General features: G+C 42.1%; 1 protein-coding gene across 1 annotated transcript in view; it reads right to left on the reverse strand.

Annotated features, from left to right (window-relative positions):
- The window catches only part of DHX15 (DEAH-box helicase 15), a 44541-nt gene extending 26834 nt beyond the window's left edge, over positions 1 to 17707 (reverse strand). Inside the window, exons 1-3 of the mRNA XM_055138116.1 lie at positions 17445 to 17707; positions 10114 to 10558; positions 5028 to 5221 (exon numbers count right to left, since the gene is read on the reverse strand). Of these exons, the coding sequence (XP_054994091.1) occupies positions 5028 to 5221; positions 10114 to 10558; positions 17445 to 17515 (710 nt within the window). The 5' untranslated portion in view covers positions 17516 to 17707. The remainder of the gene's footprint in view (positions 1 to 5027; positions 5222 to 10113; positions 10559 to 17444) is intronic.
- Between the last annotated feature and the right edge of the window lie 1043 nt (positions 17708 to 18750).

The following is an 18750-nucleotide window of genomic DNA, read 5'->3' on the forward strand; positions in this document are numbered from 1 at the left end:
GGCCAGAGTAATAGGTAGGGTAGGGCACATGCCTTGTACAAGGCCAACTTTGGGTTCAATCCTGGCACCCTGAGCCTACTAGGAGTGATCCTTGAGCACCGCCAGGTGTGATCCAAAACCAAAAGTTAACTGGCTTAACTGGTAATAAAATTCCGCATTTTCCTAAAGTGTAAGTCATCACAGTCAATAGTGGCAAGTGTAGTTGGGAACCAGGAATTACTCTATGAGACATACATACAAATTAAAGCATTTGATCTCAGCACTATCAATGAGGTAGCTGTTACCAGTGCCATCACCAGAAAAAACAACAAACACTGGGAAGTTAATTAACACTGTCAAGATCACAGCTAATAAGTGTCTGATCAAGGGTACAACATGATCCTCATGTCGGTGACTCTAGAATCTATTTCCTTTTGAATCCCTTTACAAATCTATTTTAAAAAGGACATTTTGCTGAATACTCATTCTAGAATCTACTCAGTATTTATGCAACTGCTGCTTCCCCTCCCCCCACAATGCCTAGTACTCCTCCCAATGAGAACCACTCAATTCTTTCCTGTAATATTGTGTACACTGGGCCTTTGTGGTTTTTTTTTTTTTGGGGGGGGGGGTGTCACACCCGGCAATGCAGAGAGGTTACTCCTGGCTCTGCACTCAGAAATTACCGCTGGCAGTACTCAGGGGACCATATGGGATGCTGGGATTCGAACCTGGGTTGGCCGTGTGCAAGGCAAACGTCCTACCCAGTGTGCTATCGATCCAGCCCCAACACTGGGCCTTTCTAAAAGAATGCTGGGTTCTCTTTCCTCTTATACAGGTTTTGTCATCCACTCACCTTTGGTTTGTTTTTACATTTCCCCCCCCAGGGCTTATTCACACCGAAACCCCAAACTTTTCATTTCTCCCTGCTACTCAAACTCTAGATTTCAACCACCACCTGTCCAACTTGCCTGATTTATCTAATCTAGCAGTTCTGTCCCAAAGTAAATGTAGGATCAACATTTCACAGGGAGCAATCTTGCCAAACATACATGTGCTCATTAAGAGCTACACTTTGTTTCAAACAATGACCCCAGGCTGGGTCCTCAGTCCTGTTATAGATTCCAAAATCTAAATGGTTCTGATAACCAAAAGCAAAGACTCAGAATAAAAGATAAAAAGTATGTACACCAAATACCTGTCACTACACCTCCTCCAACAAGAAAAGAAACAACTCATATGCCTTTTTCAAGATACTCAGGGGCAAGGTAGGGAGGGCAACTGCCTTGCAGGCAGGCCAACCAGAATTTAACCTTACCCTGCATCCCGTATGGTCCCCCAATCAGTCACTGGAGTGACATAGTTCATATTCTTGTTGCTCCTCATTTAAGGCAGGCATATGGGTGCAGATATAAAAACTGTCTCAAGAGTTAGTGAACTAATAGGTAAGAGCAATAGAACAACTACTCCATAATCATCTATACTGTCCATAAGAGTTCTATAATATCTTGAAAGTAATCTAGCATAGAAATGCCAACACATACAAATCAGTGGACACACTTAAAAACAAAACACAGGGACCACAGCTTTTAAGGCTCTAAGCCTTGCTTATGATTAACTCAGGTTCCATTATGTATGACTACCCTGAGCCCCACCAGGATAGACAGATACCTAAGCATTGACAGATGTGGCCCTACAATTAAAAACCAATATAAAGCCTATAGTGCTTCTCAAATAAATGTCTATTTTCCCTCCAGAAAGCATTTTATAGAATACTATTCCACTGACCCAGTAGAATAAAAAGTTCTACTCCTGTATTCCAGCCCCTATTCAAGCAAACCAGTACTTTCAACTCAGGCCTTGATTAAGTCTGTTCCAACCTAAATTCTCTAATCATTCTTTCATATAAATCCCTATCATCTCTTTCAGAAGTCTAATCACAATGAGATTTTACATTGATTTTATTTGCTTTATGGGAACAAGAACATTTATTTTTTACTACTGTGACTGACCCGACATAGGTACTCCTATATTAGTAAAAAGAATAATGAAAAATTACTGCTACCCCAAATCTTTTTTCAGACTGAAGAAAAACGAAAGGCATATGAAATTTACTAGCAAATTAACACTTATTTCAAGTATTGTTTCCCCCAACTTCCAGACTATCAACCTGTTTTATTCCTAAAAACTCAGCAATTCCTCCCAAAGAGAACAGAATTCTTAAAATGTTGCAACTCCGGTGTTTCTTAAAATCCACTGTCAAAGTCTAACACCTTCTTCTCCATTACATTAAAATATTTTTCAGACTGATCACAAATTTGGCAACAAATTTTCACTTTCATAAACTCATTTTCCCCCTTAGCATATTTCAAGATAGCAAAATAAGTAATCATATTCATAAGTAATCATAAGAGCAAAACAAATACTTTGGGGGGGGGGAAGGACCGCTTGCAAACAAAAAAGGACAAAAAAATGAACAAAACAAAAAAACCCAAACCATTTTGCGGTAGTGGTTTAAAAAAACTACGAGTTCCTGAGCCTAGATAGCTATTTATAACATGTCTTACAAAGTTTGACAATTGACACTTCATGGAACCTCTGAAAATTGCATATTAGACCAAGAACCCTCTAACACTGAAAAACAACCTGTGGACCTATGTGAATTTAAGCAGAGGTTAATTCAGCCCAAGTATTCTGAAACTTTTCAGCCAAAAAAAAAAAAAAAAAAAAAGTAACGTCAACAGCTAATCAAGAGGAAAGATATATTTAAATTCTGTCTTCTGGCCCTATCTCCAGAAATCAGTCTCCTTACTATGCTTCTATGGTAAACCATTAAATGTGCTATCTGGCTACTCAATGAATACAAAGGCATCCTAAGGCACCCTCTCTATATAAAATGGAGGGCACAAGTGATAGCTGTCATATGCATTTCTTCACATTCTTATATATTTAGCGATGATGTGACTGATCCTCATTTAGTTGAAAATCTATGCTTTTAACACTTGGGTCCTCACTTCTCAAAAAGTACTTCTAGGAATTTCAAGAATTCATTTAGTTAATATACCAGCATTATTATATATACCTTACAAACAATACTAAAGTTATCTGCTACTTCCTCCAGTGAGTCTAGAAAATCCCAATAAGCTTAACCTATTTGGAATAGCATCTTTTTAAAGTTATACCCTCTAGAAGTCACACCATATCAGAACGTAAGGTTATTTTGAATCGGAAAAAAAAGTTTTAATTATAGCTAAGGTAACGAGTTTACAATATGTTGACATGTATGCAAGTTTTGGTGCAGTTGAGCTGAACATTTCTGTTGTCACTCCCTGTTAACTGATCCAAATTCTAACACAGCAAAACATTACTATTACCATTTCCTATCAGATGCACACTTTGGTCAATTATCACTGCATTATAACTTTCTTAAATATCTCTAAATTCTGTTCTCCCTGGCTCAATCATGGCTTCCAAAGAAAATAATCAAACCTTGAAATACAACTGCTCCTAAAAATGAGTAAAATTCTGTCTTTTACTATCCTCAAGTCCTCAACAACACCATCATATAGTAGCATAAAATGTAATTATTTTATTAAATTTTGTCTATTACACAGTACCTGTAAGTGATCATATCAGTGAAAATAATTTACCTATGAAGCTTAATGTCTGACCATGATTTAAAGAGTTTAAAATTGTGAATTTATCAAATCAGAGTTCACAAACCTCATCTCTGAAAAGGCACACCAAAACATTAAGAGATCTAAGTATCTAAAAGGCCTACTTTGAATTATAAGTGTACAGAAAAGAACAGTACATGGTTCAAACAAAACTGACCACAGTTGAAGATGTATGATGGAGTTCATACTATTCACCTCCACACACATTTATCTGATGGAGGCCAGAGGGACAGCACAGCTGGTGTGCATCTGACCCGAGTTTGATCTCTGGCTCTCCATATGGTTCTCACAGCCACGCTCAGAGTGATCCTTGAGCACAGAGCCAGGAGGAAGCCCCAAGAACAGTCCCTTCCACACAAAGTCTGAAATGGTATTCCCCCTAACATTTTTTTTTCCATCAAAGATTATATTACTGTTTTGTTTCAATTTTGTAACGGCCACAAAGAGATTTCTAGAATAAACTAGGCTGGATATATATACTGGAAGTGTCCTGCACATAGCTGTTCCAGGTTTCTCCATCTCCAGCACTACATACGCCACCCCCAAAGCAGCGCCTGGAATCATTCCCAAGCAGAGCCAGAACTAGACCCTGAACTCTGCTGGGAGTGGCCCAAATTGCTCCCTCTGCACTCCAGGCACATTACTAAAATTTGACACGAAGATCACTTACATACAAAAATAAAGAGAAGCAACAAAAGCCAAGATTTTCAATACAAATACCACAGGCAACAAATATCACTTTTCACTAAGCAGAATACAAGTATATAAGATAAAGATAAAAAATCAGGGAAGTCACCATATGAACCACAGGTATATTGAAAAGGAATAGTGAAGAATGAGAACTTTGAGGAAATGCCAAGATTAATACACACTTCAAGAGTCATCTATAGTTCACAGCACATGCATAATGCAAGCTGTATAGTATTAAAAGCTCCCTCAGCCCAATAAATCTCACCCCACCTCAAATGTCATCTTAACATGCTTGTATATAATTTCTTCAAAAACAAATAAAAGTCATCTTTGGCAGACTTGAAATGTAGCCTAGTGTGGATCACATGACTCGATAGTGATTGACCTGGGATTCAATCCTCTACACAGAAAGATGAGAAGTCAAGAGCTGGGGAGAGCTCAATGGGCTCAGTGCATGCTTTGTGTGCAGGAGATTTGGAGCCTGAACCGCACACTGTATGTTCTCCTGAACCCCCCAAGAGATATAACTCAAAAAGAAGTGGGGGAAGTCATGTCATCTCTTAACCTAAGGCATATTTACTCAGGACCAGTCTAATCACCTATGACTTGCAAGTCCATGGTAAACTCCTCTCCCTACAAAGCACAGTAGAGAGAGTTTTCATTTTTAAAGATGGTACTTACTTAAGAATGGTTTTTGCGCTGCTGCAGTCTTCAAATCGAATGGAGTAACCAACTTCCTGGCCCAACATAACATCCATTTCATCAGCAACTCTCTGAGCCACACTCATTGCAGCCACTCTCCTGGGCTGGGTACAAGCAACTCCTCTCTTGGGTCCTGGTAATGACCGCATGTACTCCACACACCACTGGGGAATCTAGCAAATAATTTCATATGTATGTTAATTCCATTCTGCCAGCATTTAGCAGTGTTCTTAAAATCTTACTACAATACAACAAAATCAAATTAGGCAAACACACACACACATCTGCAATTCAAACAACGAGCATAAGCTCTGCAAGGTACAAAGAATCATGTAAGACTGGTTTAAGACTGGTATACCATGTTATTTTCTTATTATTTTCATATTTCTTGTGTATTCAGTTCACCGGGGTTGCCCTAAAAACATCCTACAATACAAACTATTCCATCATTAAGCATTTTCCTAATGCCATTTTAAAGTTTTTTTTAAAAAAAGATTTGAATGTGTACATAATAGCATTATTATGCTGAGTGGGGCTGTAAAGACAGTACAGCAGGTTAAGGCTCTTGCCTTTCATGTGGCTGAACTGGGTTCAATCCCTGGCATCCTCTATGGTGCCCTGAGCACTGCCAGGAGTATAATCGGGTGTGGCCCATAAACCAAAAAAGAGAAAAAAGTAGACTGCTGCATTATCCTATTTTTTGAGCCATTTTGTATTTTAGGGCTGGGCTGTCACTGAAAAGTATATAAAAGGAGAATGTGTTATGAAGCTTGAGAAATATGACTATTTTTTTTAAGGAATTCAATGCATCAAACCGCAAGTAAATTAGGAGAACCACAGTCAAGTGTAATAGCTTTCTAGTCAGTTAGTAGAGTGGATAGTGGGCATGGCACATAACTTGTATGTATTGGACCTGGGTTTTGTCCCCAGTACCACATACAGTTCCCAGAATGATCCCTGAGCTACAGAGTCAGGATCAAGACCAGATCAAGACCTGAGAAAAGACGGGTGAAGCCCCAAACACAAATCCAAAAACTTAAGTGGTTTCTGAGGAAAGCTTTATATACTTGTGCCTTCAGGTCAGAAACTCTCACAAAGACAGACAGAAAGAAAGAAAGAAAGAAAGAAAGAAAGAAAGAAAGAAAGAAAGAAAGAAAGAAAGAAAGAAAGAAAGAAAGAAAGAAAGAAAGAAAGAAAGAAAGAAAGAAAGAAAGAAAGAAAGAAAGAAAGAAAGAAAGAAAGAAAGAACGAACTTTTAAGATCCAACAAAATAAAAAAATTTTAATGGACCAGTCAATTCGCTATTTAAAACCTCAAAGGCCAGAAGGGCCCGGCAAGACAGTAAATAGGATAAAGTGCTTGCTCTGCACAGAGCCAACTTTATTCTGACCCCAGAACCCCATGGTCCCCTAGTACTGCTAGCACTTATTCCTGAATGCAGAGCCAGGAGTAAACCCTGAACATAGCCAGGTGTGGCCCAAAACCCAAACCAAACCAAACAAACCCCAGGGCCGAGAGCTTATAGCTGAAGTCTCCTAAAATATGTCAGAATAGCCCAGTGTTTGATTCCCAAGAATGGCAGAACCACTCAAATAGTACCAGGAATAGCCTTCGGGCACCAGCAAAGGCGTGGCACCCCAACCAGCAATAGCAACAAGGAAAAAAAAATCTCACGATTTTCAAGGAAAGGAACATATCACTTTTTAAATTCTCTCTAATGAAAGATACCCTATTTCTATCTTAAGAACAAAAAACATAGACATTTTGTGCTAATTCAGAAGTTTTTCTATTTTTGAATTTAGATCTCTTTATACTTTAATCACAAATGCCAAATAGGTTCTGATAGGAAACAAAAGTGAAAAACTACATTTCTTACAAAACCATCACATAAAAACACACTTTCTATGAGTGAAAACTATCTTGCATCCAGGGGAAATAGCTTGAAGGACATGTTTTGCATGGGGGGAGCCTTTGTTCCCCAGCACCACAGGGTTCCCAAGCACCATGCTTGTGGTCCAAGAAGAGAGCAAAATCATTTTTGCTTACCTCTAACCTTAAGCGAAAAATAGCTGTGCTCTCTTACCTGCAAGAATTTCAGTATTTTTGTTTTGGTTGGTGTATGTCAAGAATATCTCAGGAACTTTGAAAACAGTTTCAGGGACTTTCAAGAGTTCCCAAACATTTGTCAAGAGTTCCCAAACAAGAGTTCCCAATTCATCTCTAAGGGAAGCATTAAGAATAAAAATGGGTCCAGAAATACGCAGGCTACTGGCTTATTCAAGTCCTTCTAAAGTTACTCCTTTCAGCTTCTTCCCTTCCACTGAGGACAACTTCCTACACTTAAAGTACTCTGTAATCTCCTGACTTCTATACTACCTAGAATACACTGATGTCAATCCTAAATCTGGTTTCTCTCTGACTAGTGATCTCCAGGCCCACCTGAATAAAGACTATTTATTAGAATAACGACTACTAGCACCCCAAACTCAGCAAGTTCAAAACCCAAAACTTTTATCTCCTTTCCAAATACCTATTAATTCCTATCTCCTTGGCTCAAAACAGCTAATAACTCCCAATTCTTGACTTCATCACCTGTCATTAATATTCTCACTAGAAGACTTGTATCCAATTCAAGTTCAGTGTGAGGCACTGGAGCAATAGTACAGCCGCTAGGGCAGTTGACTCGCACGAGGCAGACAGGAGTCTTATTTCTGGCACTTCCTATGGTCCCTCAGGCCCCACTAGGACTGATCCCTGAGACCAGAGTACAGCTGAGTGTGGTCCTTCCCACCCTCAGAAGTCCAGATCAGTCCCCAATTAGCATATATATTCAAGCCAATTAGTTCACTCTTTTTTGTGGCATGTCTGCACATCTAATACTCTGGATAGACCATACAATCAATGCCTTCCTTTCTTAATCTTCTATGTTGCGCACATGGTCTCTTGATTAAACTACCTCCAGTTTCTTATGTATGCATATAAAGATCATACTAAAATGCCAAGCAAAATGTCTTTTCTGAGTCTTAATCAAAAGTTAAAGCTACTACATTATGAGCCTAGAATCTTATTTCCCAATAATACAAAAAGAGCAAAATAATGGCTAATTACTGAATGATCTAGAGCCAAAGTTTAACCAGCTATCTGGGGAGGGACGGAAGGGGAAATCTGAATAAAAATTTAATATGAAATCTAGTTTCCCCCCAAAATGACTGAGTAATCCTATGTGAAGCCAAGTATTACTAGAAAAGGCTTTTCATCTCTTAAAATACTGCTACTACAGTAACTCTTGAAACAAAGTGGATTTATGAACATAGGATAATATTCTTCAACAAATTTAACTACAGCTACAATGCTTAACTACAAAGTTCACCTAAATTCATTAATTATATAATGCAGTAAATCACTAAACTTAAGCTTCACTTTGCTCATCAATGAAATTACTAATTTCCCCTACAAGTCTGTAAATATCAGTGACTGACATTTACCCAATTGCTAATTAAATGGGCATTGTTAATACTTTTGGCAACTGGATAAAGTAATTGAACATTTAAAATAATAGGACATTAATAAATTTAGTTTATTCCCTTAAATTTCCGTAAGGCCATATATCAAGCATTTCAGTTCTTAATATTAACACTTACGCCTTTCCAACAGTTCAAAGTAACTATAGCGAGTCTTGACAGTAAAGTAAGTTTCCTACTCTGGTTGCTACTGTAGGCTTCAAAACATATTCTGAAATACATTGACATGTATGCAGTATATGTTAACTTCGGAAAAGAATAAGTCATAATATGTAGCATACAAAATTTACTCGTAATGTATCACATACAAATCAACTAAAAGCCAGAAGGATATATTAACTTATTCTGCAAGTAACAGTTTGCATTTCCCAATTTTTCCAAAATTTCTACAATAGCCAGGGACTGCACTTCTCTATTTTTGGGAAGTTGGAGAGGATTTGGGGCCAACTCCCAGGGCTGTGCTCAGCCTGTTATCAAGCTTGGGACTTTAGTGTACATGATATGTACTCCAGGCCTTTGAACTATCGCCTCAGCCGTATCATCTTTGATATTCTGAATTTCTAAGTTCAGGTTCAAATATATGAAAATATATTTTTAATTTACAGCAAAAATATGTGAACTGGTACTGAAATATTTTCCACCAATTTGTAGAATCTCGTATTTTTGTAGTAACTCTAAAAGTGTCCCCACTTACACTCTTATATATGCTCATAGAACCAGTCTTATGTTCCCCAGGAAGATACTTGGTTGCATGTGCCACAATTACAAACCATCCTATGACACAGTAAGTTCACTTCTAGAATATTACCCTACAAGTGCACCTGTCTATACAAAACTACTTTTAGAAGGGAACGTAGGTGCCTATGTGCCTCTACAACGGACCCAGTAAACAATGCCCATCCATGTGTGAAAAATATTCTATTTACCTTACTAATAAATCCTAGTAACAAGAAACACTGATGTTTAGCTTCTTTAGGGAAAGAAGGTTAACTAGCTGGGTGGGAAGAATGTCAACGGGATCTGGGGGGAATGGGAATAAAGATTTTATAATTCCCTTGCTCCCCCCCTTTTAAAAGTTTTGCGCTTTGGGCCACAACTAGTTGCACTCAGGGGCTACTGAGACAGTGCTAGGGACAGTGTGGTGGCAGGGATTGAACAGGGCCTCCAGCATGCAGAGTATGCACTTCAGCCCAGCATTTCCATGTTTAAAGTAAACACGTGCATGATTCAAATCAATGTAAAATAGAAAGAATGACAAAAACAAGACCATACCAACAGCTCTCTCCATCAAGCAGTGGAAAACCAACTTGACCCCTAAACTGTATATACTACCAAGTACCAGTGGATAAGACAAGCATCATCAAATTTAATGAACAGCACTATTTCCCCTCATGAATTCAAGAAAAGTTCCTTCCTACAAGATTTCCAGCAGGTATTCAAGAGTTCTATCCAACTGCTATACGGAAACGACCATTAGGATCAAATATGCAAATTTAGTAAATTTATGCTTTAATAAAATACATACTATGACAACAGTAACTCACCTGCGTTGTTTTACCAGATCCAGTCTCACCAACCAACACAAACGACTGATGTCTAACCAGGATATCTGTAAACCTATCCTTGTATTCCCAAACTGGAAGTTGAAGCCGTTTCTTTAGAATATCATAGTATCGAGGAGTATGGGGCAAGTTGGTGAATGGGTTAATGCACTGCGGAAGTGATGTGTGTCCGGCATGTCCGGCGTGTCCGGCATGTCCGGGATGAGCAGAATGTGCCGAATGTGCTGAATGGGCCGAGTGGGCTGAATGAGCTGAATGGGAAGCTTTTAAAGGTGGTAATCCGGCACTGATAAGCATAGCATTGGTAGATGCTCGTAATTCCTTCTCTTTTTCTTTCTCCCTTTCCCGCTCTCTATCTCCTCTATCCCGTTCTCGGTCTCGATCTTTAGATCGATCTTCACGATCCCGGTCACGATCTCGATCCTTCCTAAAAATAAAAATTTAGATTTCAAAATTCTGAATTGCATGCAAAGGGTTCATGTCAACATTACAATCACAAGAACATAAGGGTGCAACAACCAAGTAAGTTGATAAAAAAAAAGAACTTATAATCAAGGTTCTCCATGTCTCACACACAAGCAGCTTTTCCTCCCTTAATGCTTTCAGTTCTATAGAGACAGCTTCTTTGCTAAATCCCCTTCTAATTTAGAAGTTACAAAACTAAGTACAGTTAAATCAGCAAACAGAAAGAATCACATATTTCCCGCCAAATCCCCTCCAAGTTATACAAAGAGGCATTTATATGCACTGAAATAATACTGACTGGCAGAATTTCACTTCATTTTACAATAACACGAACAGAACTGTAGGTGCTAAGTCAAAGGGCTGGTGTATAATTAATGCCTTGCATGTCTGAGGTCCATTCAATCCCACACAACACTGCAAGGGCTCTTGTAGGACTAGTCCCCATAAGAAAAAGAAGGTGGGGCTAGAGCAATAGCACAGCAGGTAGGGCATTAGCCTTGCACACAGCCGAAAGGGGTTCGATTCCCAGCATCCCATATGGTCCCCTGAGCACCGCCAGGGGTAATTTCTGAGTACAGAGCCAGGAGTAACCCCTGTGCATCGCTGGGGTGACCCAAAAAGACAATAAAAAAAAAGAGGGGGAGGAAAAAAAAACAACCCTGCAGATGTGTTTGCTACACTTTCCCCATAGCACTTTCCCAATTTTGTTCAAGAAGTTTACTGTATCACTTTATTTAAAACAATCAAAACCTTCTGCTTTGTTTATGATAGTCCTAATATTAAAAGAGAAAACATTCTGAGGCTGAAGCAACAATAGAGCAGGCAGGACGTTTGCCTTTAACACAAATCCAAGATTAGCCGACATCCCATATGGTCTCCTGAGCATCCCCAGGTGTGGCCCCAAAACAAAATTTCTAAGTACTTTGTAAATCTATATGCACTTGGTCAACGAAGTTTTGCCAAAAAACAAACAAAAAAATACAGGTGGGTTTGAAATTGTGTGCCTGAGAAACCATGATTGGATCATAAATCACAGAACCTCAGCCATTTAAACAAAGACAGAAAAGGAGAAAGGTTGGAGAGAGTGCAGAGGTAAGGAATTTGTCTTGTATGAGGCCAACCCAAGTTCAATTCCTGGTACCCCTTAGATCTGTGAGCATCTCCAAAAGTGTTCCCTGACCAGAGTCAGAAGTAAGCCCAAAATACTTCCAGGAGTGGCACAAAAAAAAAAAAGAAAAAAGAAAAAAAGAAACAAAACCCAAAACAAAAAAGGAAAAAACAATCAATGATTCACAACATATTTGTTTAAAAATGGTAAAATTATGTAGATGCCCACTTTATTTCAGTCAATTCTAACTTTGACATCCAGTTATGTGAGAGGAAATTCTCAGAATAATTTTCAAATAACTTATTCTACTAATCCAGTTTACTTCACACTTGCCAAAAGGTATATAGGGCCAAAATAAAATACTGAAGCACTTTTCTATCTCTGAGTTTCACCTGCATCTTGGCCCAATATGTATTAATTTCTTTCTTTTTTCTAATGATTTGCCAGCATCTCAACTTGAGACTATTCTCCCCTTTCTTTTCTTCATATATGTCTAAACAAAACTATTTCACTTCAAAAGGAATAGTGAAGCAACATCAAACTATGTCAAAGGACACTAACATGGTTCCTTATCCATTCACACAGCACACACACAAATTTACCATGTCCAACCTACACCCCTAAAATACAAAAAAAAAAAAAGTGTAAACCCAGTAAGAGTCAGTGGCTCCTGAATTACAGAAATGATTAGTTGGGTAGATTATTTTATTAGGATAAGATGAAGTAAAATCCATCTATTAATTAAAAACTTGCTGAAACTCATTATACACAGAACACATACTTCTGACATAAATTTTCACTTCTACACATGCAAAGTGATTTTCCTTTTTTTCCACCTCAAAGTTCTGCTTCTGAAGAGCCACAAGACATATAAGCTAAAACTGAAGCCCCTGATCCAATTGGGCATAAAGATAAAAGAAACTGGGGACTAGAGAAATACTTGTCTTCCATGCAGCTGTCTATTGAGCCCTAGTATCTAGCATCCCATAACCACTCACCCTGTGAACTGTCAGAGTAATTCCCGAGTGTTCCAAAGCGTGGCCTGAAGTCCGACACACCTCCCACCCCGACTATAACAAAAATACAAAAAGAAATCTCGGAACTTCAGCTTTTCGGCTTCCTAATCTATCATTGAGAACTGTAGTTTACTACAAAAATAGTCTTTATCTCCTATTCTCTGGTCTAAGACACGTATTCTAGGTAGGGTACAAGGTAAAGCACCCAGCAATGTAAGAAACACTATCAAAGAATGGCTCAAAGACCAGATAGGGTAAGGATCATATAATCTAACTAAAAAGACTGGGAGAGGAAGGGGAGAATGTACCTACAAGGCAGAAAGAAACAAAGTTCAGCAAACCTATTTCTACAAAAAAGCAACATAAAGTCATCAAAACCTAACCTTTCCAAAGTCTTAATACAAAGGTTGCAAAATGAGAGACAAAGTGAATGGTACACTGAAGGAAGAGCTCTGCTAGAGTAATACTCTAACATGTTTTTCTAGAGCTTCAGAAACTTCATTACCAAAAATTACTACTAGGCTGAGAAGACAGTAGGACATAGGCCAGAGGCACCACCACTCATCTTCCTCAGTTCTGAGTATTGAGGGAATACCTGTCAAACTACACTGTAGAAAGCACAAAACATAGGACAATTAGCTGATGATTAAGAAATGAAGCCAGATGTGATACACACACAGTTGTAATCTACTAGCAAGGCAGAAAGATCAATCTCTTCTCCAACAACAAGTATCAAGATTCTTAATCCTTTAGCCCCCAAACTGGCAGGGAGACCCAATGATAGTAGGACATGGTTCTGAGCTCAATCCTGGCTCAGAAATGAAGCTTACTATATGATTTCAGTCCTCCCAGCCCAGCCTCTTCTTTGTCTGAAGAAACTGCTAAAATTATGTGAGTTAACAGAAGTAGTGCTGTCTAGAATACAGTTAATGCCCACCCCCCAACACACTTATCATTAAAGCTTTCTTCAAATTTTCACAAAACTTGGGGCCAGAGAGAGTATAGCAGACAGGTGCTTTCCTTGCTCAAGGCCAATCCAAGTTCAATCCCCAGCATCCCATATGGTCTCCTAAACCCACAAGTGATTCCTGAGGGCAGAGCTGGGAGTAACCTTCAGCAATGCAGGGTATAGTGTTGTTCTCCCTACCCTCTCACCCCAAGTCTTTTCTTTGAACAATACCATGCTAAATTTCTACATGATATAAAAAGTACAAAAGTGCTGTTAATAAAGGTGTCAACTAACCATCATAATCAAGAATATTTTAAAATATGTACCACTTGACTGCTTTAATCTGGCAATCCTACCTCCATAAGGACATTTGTGGAAATATGTACACATATAGATGTTCATTCACTTTTTTTTTTTTTTTGCTTTTTGGGTCACACCAGGGGACTCTCAGGGGTTACTCCTGGCTCTGCACTCATGAATTACCCCTGGCCGTGCTCAGGGGACCATATGGGATGCGGGGAATCGAGCCCAGGTCAGCTGCGTGCAAGGCAGCCCTATTCGCTGCTGTGCTATTGCTCCAGCACCTGTTCATTCACTTTTAACTTACCAAATAACAAAGTCAGGGGAACAACAAGGAAAGCTGTGTTATGTGTTCCCTTTTAAGTGAAATACTATGCTGTTGATGAAAGGGTACCACAAATCTATTCTAATTTGTGGGAGCCCCCCCACCCTGCAGCACTCTGGGGTCCATCCACTCTTCTCAAAACCAGCTTTGCTTGGGGTCTGGCGTTGTGGTCACCATGGCAGTGTGTGTGGTGGTGGTGGTAGGAGGGGGGGTAACTGGAAGGGGGTTGTGGTGCTTGGAATCCAACTTCAAGGCCTCAAGTAGGCAACACATCCAGCCTTAAAAGAGTATTTCCCCAATCTCTCTATTCTATAACTTAGAACATTATTTCTGAGAAACAAAAGAATAAAAGCACAAAACACAAATTCTTGTAGGTGGGGATAGCCATTTTAGGAATAAAACTCTTCGTATCTCTGTATATGGACATTTCTTTGGTCCCCAAGAGCAAGCTACTTAACCTCACCTGTATAGTAAAACTTAAGTCAAATATGCTATTAATACATATAAAACACCTACTATACTTTCAGCACAAAATGTATTTAAATCTACGGTTTCCAACAGTCAATGAGCAAAAGTTACTGCCACTTAAACCTGAACCAAGTAACAATACTATAAACATCATAGCTTTATTTCTGCCTTGCTACTTGTGAAATACTTCTATTTTCATCATTCCACAAGTATAAAAAGGTTGAAAACCACCGCACAACTTGTTAGTGCATATTGTTTTCACTTTTCTAGTTAACAGAAAAAACTACCAGAAATACTGGAAACTAACATCAAAGTGGAAAACACCAGTAAGTTAAAAAGTACTTCCCCGACTTCAATAGTAGGCTATCTTTTCCTGTAATAGTTATACAAAGAAAATGATGTGGGATGAGGGGGGAAAAGGGGAACAGAACGGAATCCAATGAATTTCTCTACTGACCTCCAAATTAAAGCATACCAGGAGTAAAGTCAGTTTGGTACCTCAACTGAGTGAAATCTCCCACTTTATTTTCTTCCTGTCAGTACCAGAAACTAAACAACTTTGACAGTGGTGTATACAAAGCAGACAAATTTACCCTTGCAGATAAAAGCATCTGAAAGTAGGGCTTAAAGGGAAAAAAAAACCATGGTGCTCAGGGGACGATATGGGGTGTATTCGGGATTGAACTCGACAGCCTCATGCATGCCTACCAACTCTCCCGGGACCCCTAAAAAGATTATCTTTTTTAACTACAAAAGGAGACTGCAGTCAACAAGTGTTTTGAGACGATCAAACAGAAAAGATGGCATTAAGAGCACTCAAGTCCACCGCTAAAGAAATTCAACGCTACAAATTCAAGCAAACTAGCAATGTGCAGACAAAAAAAAAGAAAGAAAGAAAAAAACCACTCCTCCAGATTATCTCAGGATTGGTGCGATCACTCCAAGGCTACCTAAGATACTAATTACTATCCAAGCTGACCATCACAGACTACCGAAACCCACAGTTCCCCCTAACGATGTTTGTATCTCACCAGGCCACTAATCCTAAGGAAAATCCCAAGCAAGTGACATGGCACACATACCTATGAAAAACGAGCAAGCGAATCCGCTCCCTCCCAGCATATTGCTCTACTCGGAACTACTGTGAGACTGCACTTTCCATCCGAGCCAGATGACAAGCTATTTCTGCTCCACAGAAACCAAGAACTCTGTGTTCCTACTTTACCAATCGACGACAAAATGTCATTAAACACAAGACTGCAATGTCTTACAACTACAGTCTGAGCACTGTGAGGGGAAAAGCAAGAGCCTAGAAGCGACAACTGAGAAGCTCCGGGTTCCAGATCCAGCAGCGCAGGCTGACAAGCCACCTAGGAACCCGATCCATTCCTCACGCTCCGAGCAGAGCGGAACAGACCTTGGAAGTCATTCCGGTGTAAAGAGTTTGTGACAAGAAACTCAAACGCACGACCGCGTTTTGCTGGGGGTTGTGTTTCCCAGGAAAACCTAGAGGGGGGGAAAATACCCCCAAACTATTGTCTAACATCGCAAAGACTTCAAGTCAATCCAGTCTTCACCTCCCTTACACCTCAGACCCTACCCTGCACCCACGGAGAGGAAGCGAAAACAAAGGACTTTTGTGGGAACAAAACGCTCTCGCTCACAAAGGCTTCTCGGGTCGGGCTGCTGGACGCGTGCACACACCGAGAAGTGATAAACTTAACGCCAAGTGTTGGAACTTTGCAGACTTGCGTGGGTGGTTTTTTTTTTTTTGACTGAATTACCCAAATAACTCCCTACAGGAAGGCGCGCACACACTGGAACCAGAAATGACCTGAGTGGCAAAAGCCAAATTTCAATGGCCCCATCACCCCTCCGCTGGAAGGGAATTTGCAACAACAGGAGCCAATCAAATCAACTTCCAGTCCACCCCGACCCACAGCGCTATTGGGTCATCAACTCCCATCTCCAAAAGAATAATAATAATTTAAAAAAAAGTAACTTAAAAAAAAAAAAAGGACGGGGAAGGGGAGGATCCTTTGTGCATCCCAATCCAAAGCGAACCCAAAAAAGGCAAACGGCGCCCGGGAACCAAAGTTCGGGCGTGCGGGGGGCTCCTCCCTACGCTGGACGCCCACCGCCAAGTTGGAGGGGGAAAGCAGCGAGGCGGGCGGAAGTTGGTCCGCGCGCCGCCTAGCCCGGGTTTGAATGGGCCGCGGCCCGCCCGCGCGCGCGCGCCCGCCCGCCCAAGTCGCGATCCGCGGGGCCCGCTCGGGGCCCGGCGACCCCGGGGAGCGGAAGCGCCTCGCGCCCGCCCGCCGCGCTCTCCCGGGGCCTCGCGCCCCGCGCCCGCCGCCCGTGCCCTTGGCGGCGCGTGTTCCAGCCGCACCCTCCCCCACCCCGCCCCGCCGCAGGCCGCGGCCCGGCCCGCGGGCCACGAGGTCGGCGCCGGCAACCCGCCCGGCCCGACCCGGCCCGGCTCCCCGGCGCGGCCCGACTCCCGGCGCGGCCAGGCCCGCCCCGCTGCGCCCCCGGGACCCCCCCCTCAGGCGGCGCCCGGCGCGCCCCACACGGCCTCCCCCCGCGCCCTCGCCGGGCCCGCCGGGAACAAAGGCCGGGAGTGCGCCCGGGCCCGCCGCCCGCCGCCCGCCGCCCGCCGCCGCGCGCCCCGGCCCGCCTCACCCTTCGGCGCCCGCACGCTTCTTGCCGGAGGGGTAGTCCTCCCCCAGGTCCAACCGGTGCCGCTTGGACATCCTCGGGCTCTCTCGGACGCGCGGCGACGGCACGGGCACGACCCGACGCGAGGCGCTGGCTGCTCAGGCGGCGCGGCCGAGGGCAGCGGCTGCTCAACTCTCCGAGGGGACTCCCCGCACCCCACCCGCCACAACAGCCGACACCGCGCGGCGGCCCGAACCGGGAGCTAAAATGGCGGCGGCGCCGAGGGCTGGGCCTGCGCGCGCTTCCGCAGCGTGCTCCGCGTGCGTGCGTGCGTGCGGGACGTGCGCGGCGTGCGCGCGCACGCGGAGAGGCGGGAGCGCGGGCCTCGCCCCCGCCGCAGGCCCCGCCCCCGCCCCGCTCCGCTTCCCCTCCTTTTTTTTTTTTTTTTAACCCGCCGCCTTGTTTTCGGCTTTTTTGGCGGGGAAGGGCTCTTTCAGGGCGGAGGCTAAGCCAGGCCGCTGAGGACCCCGATCCCACGCTGCTCCCGTCACTCTCTTTTTCTTTTTCTCGGTACATATGGATTTGTTTATTTCAGCACAATTGAGAATGAAGGAGGTTGTTGAGTCTCAGTTTAGGACTCCTGGCCAAGCTGTAGGACTCTGGTCTTAGGGCCATCGGAGACCCAGACAGGTTCAGAAACGAATAAAATACCTTAAAATGAAAAGTTATTCATGATTGGGTTTCCAGGTATGCAATGTTCCAGCTCTCATTCCTTCACTAGTGTCCACTTCCTTCACCAAGGTTTCCAGTTACCCGCCTGCGCCCCCAACCCCCACTCCCAACCCCAGCCTGCCTCTGTGCAAGGCACGTTTCTCTCCCTTTGGGCACTGTGGTTTACAATACTGTTGTTGATAGGGTATCATGCATTATCACTTTCCCTCCTTTCAGTATCTAGTCCTTGCCCAGAGTGACCACTTCTTTTTTTTTCAAATTGTCATTTATTTATTTAACAGAATCACCATTCGATAGTTACAAAGCTTTCATGATTTTTAGTCATAGGATGTTTAACACCCTTCCCCCCTCCACCAGTGTACATTTTCCACCAACAATATCCCCATCCCCATCCTTCCTGCCAACCCCCTACCCGCCAGCCTACTTACATGTCAGGCACTTCTCTCTCTCTCTCTCTCTCTCTCTCTCTCTCTCTCTCTCTCTCTCTCTCTCTCTCTGTCGACTTCTATAGCTGGGGTGGTAGTGGACACTAAGGAGCAGTCCTTCTGATCTTTGTTCTATTGCCCTTGGCCTTTAGTTATTCTTTCTTTATATGCTG

The sequence above is a fragment of the Sorex araneus genome, chromosome 5, assembly GCF_027595985.1.
Source record: "Sorex araneus isolate mSorAra2 chromosome 5, mSorAra2.pri, whole genome shotgun sequence".
NCBI lineage: Eukaryota > Metazoa > Chordata > Mammalia > Eulipotyphla > Soricidae > Sorex > Sorex araneus.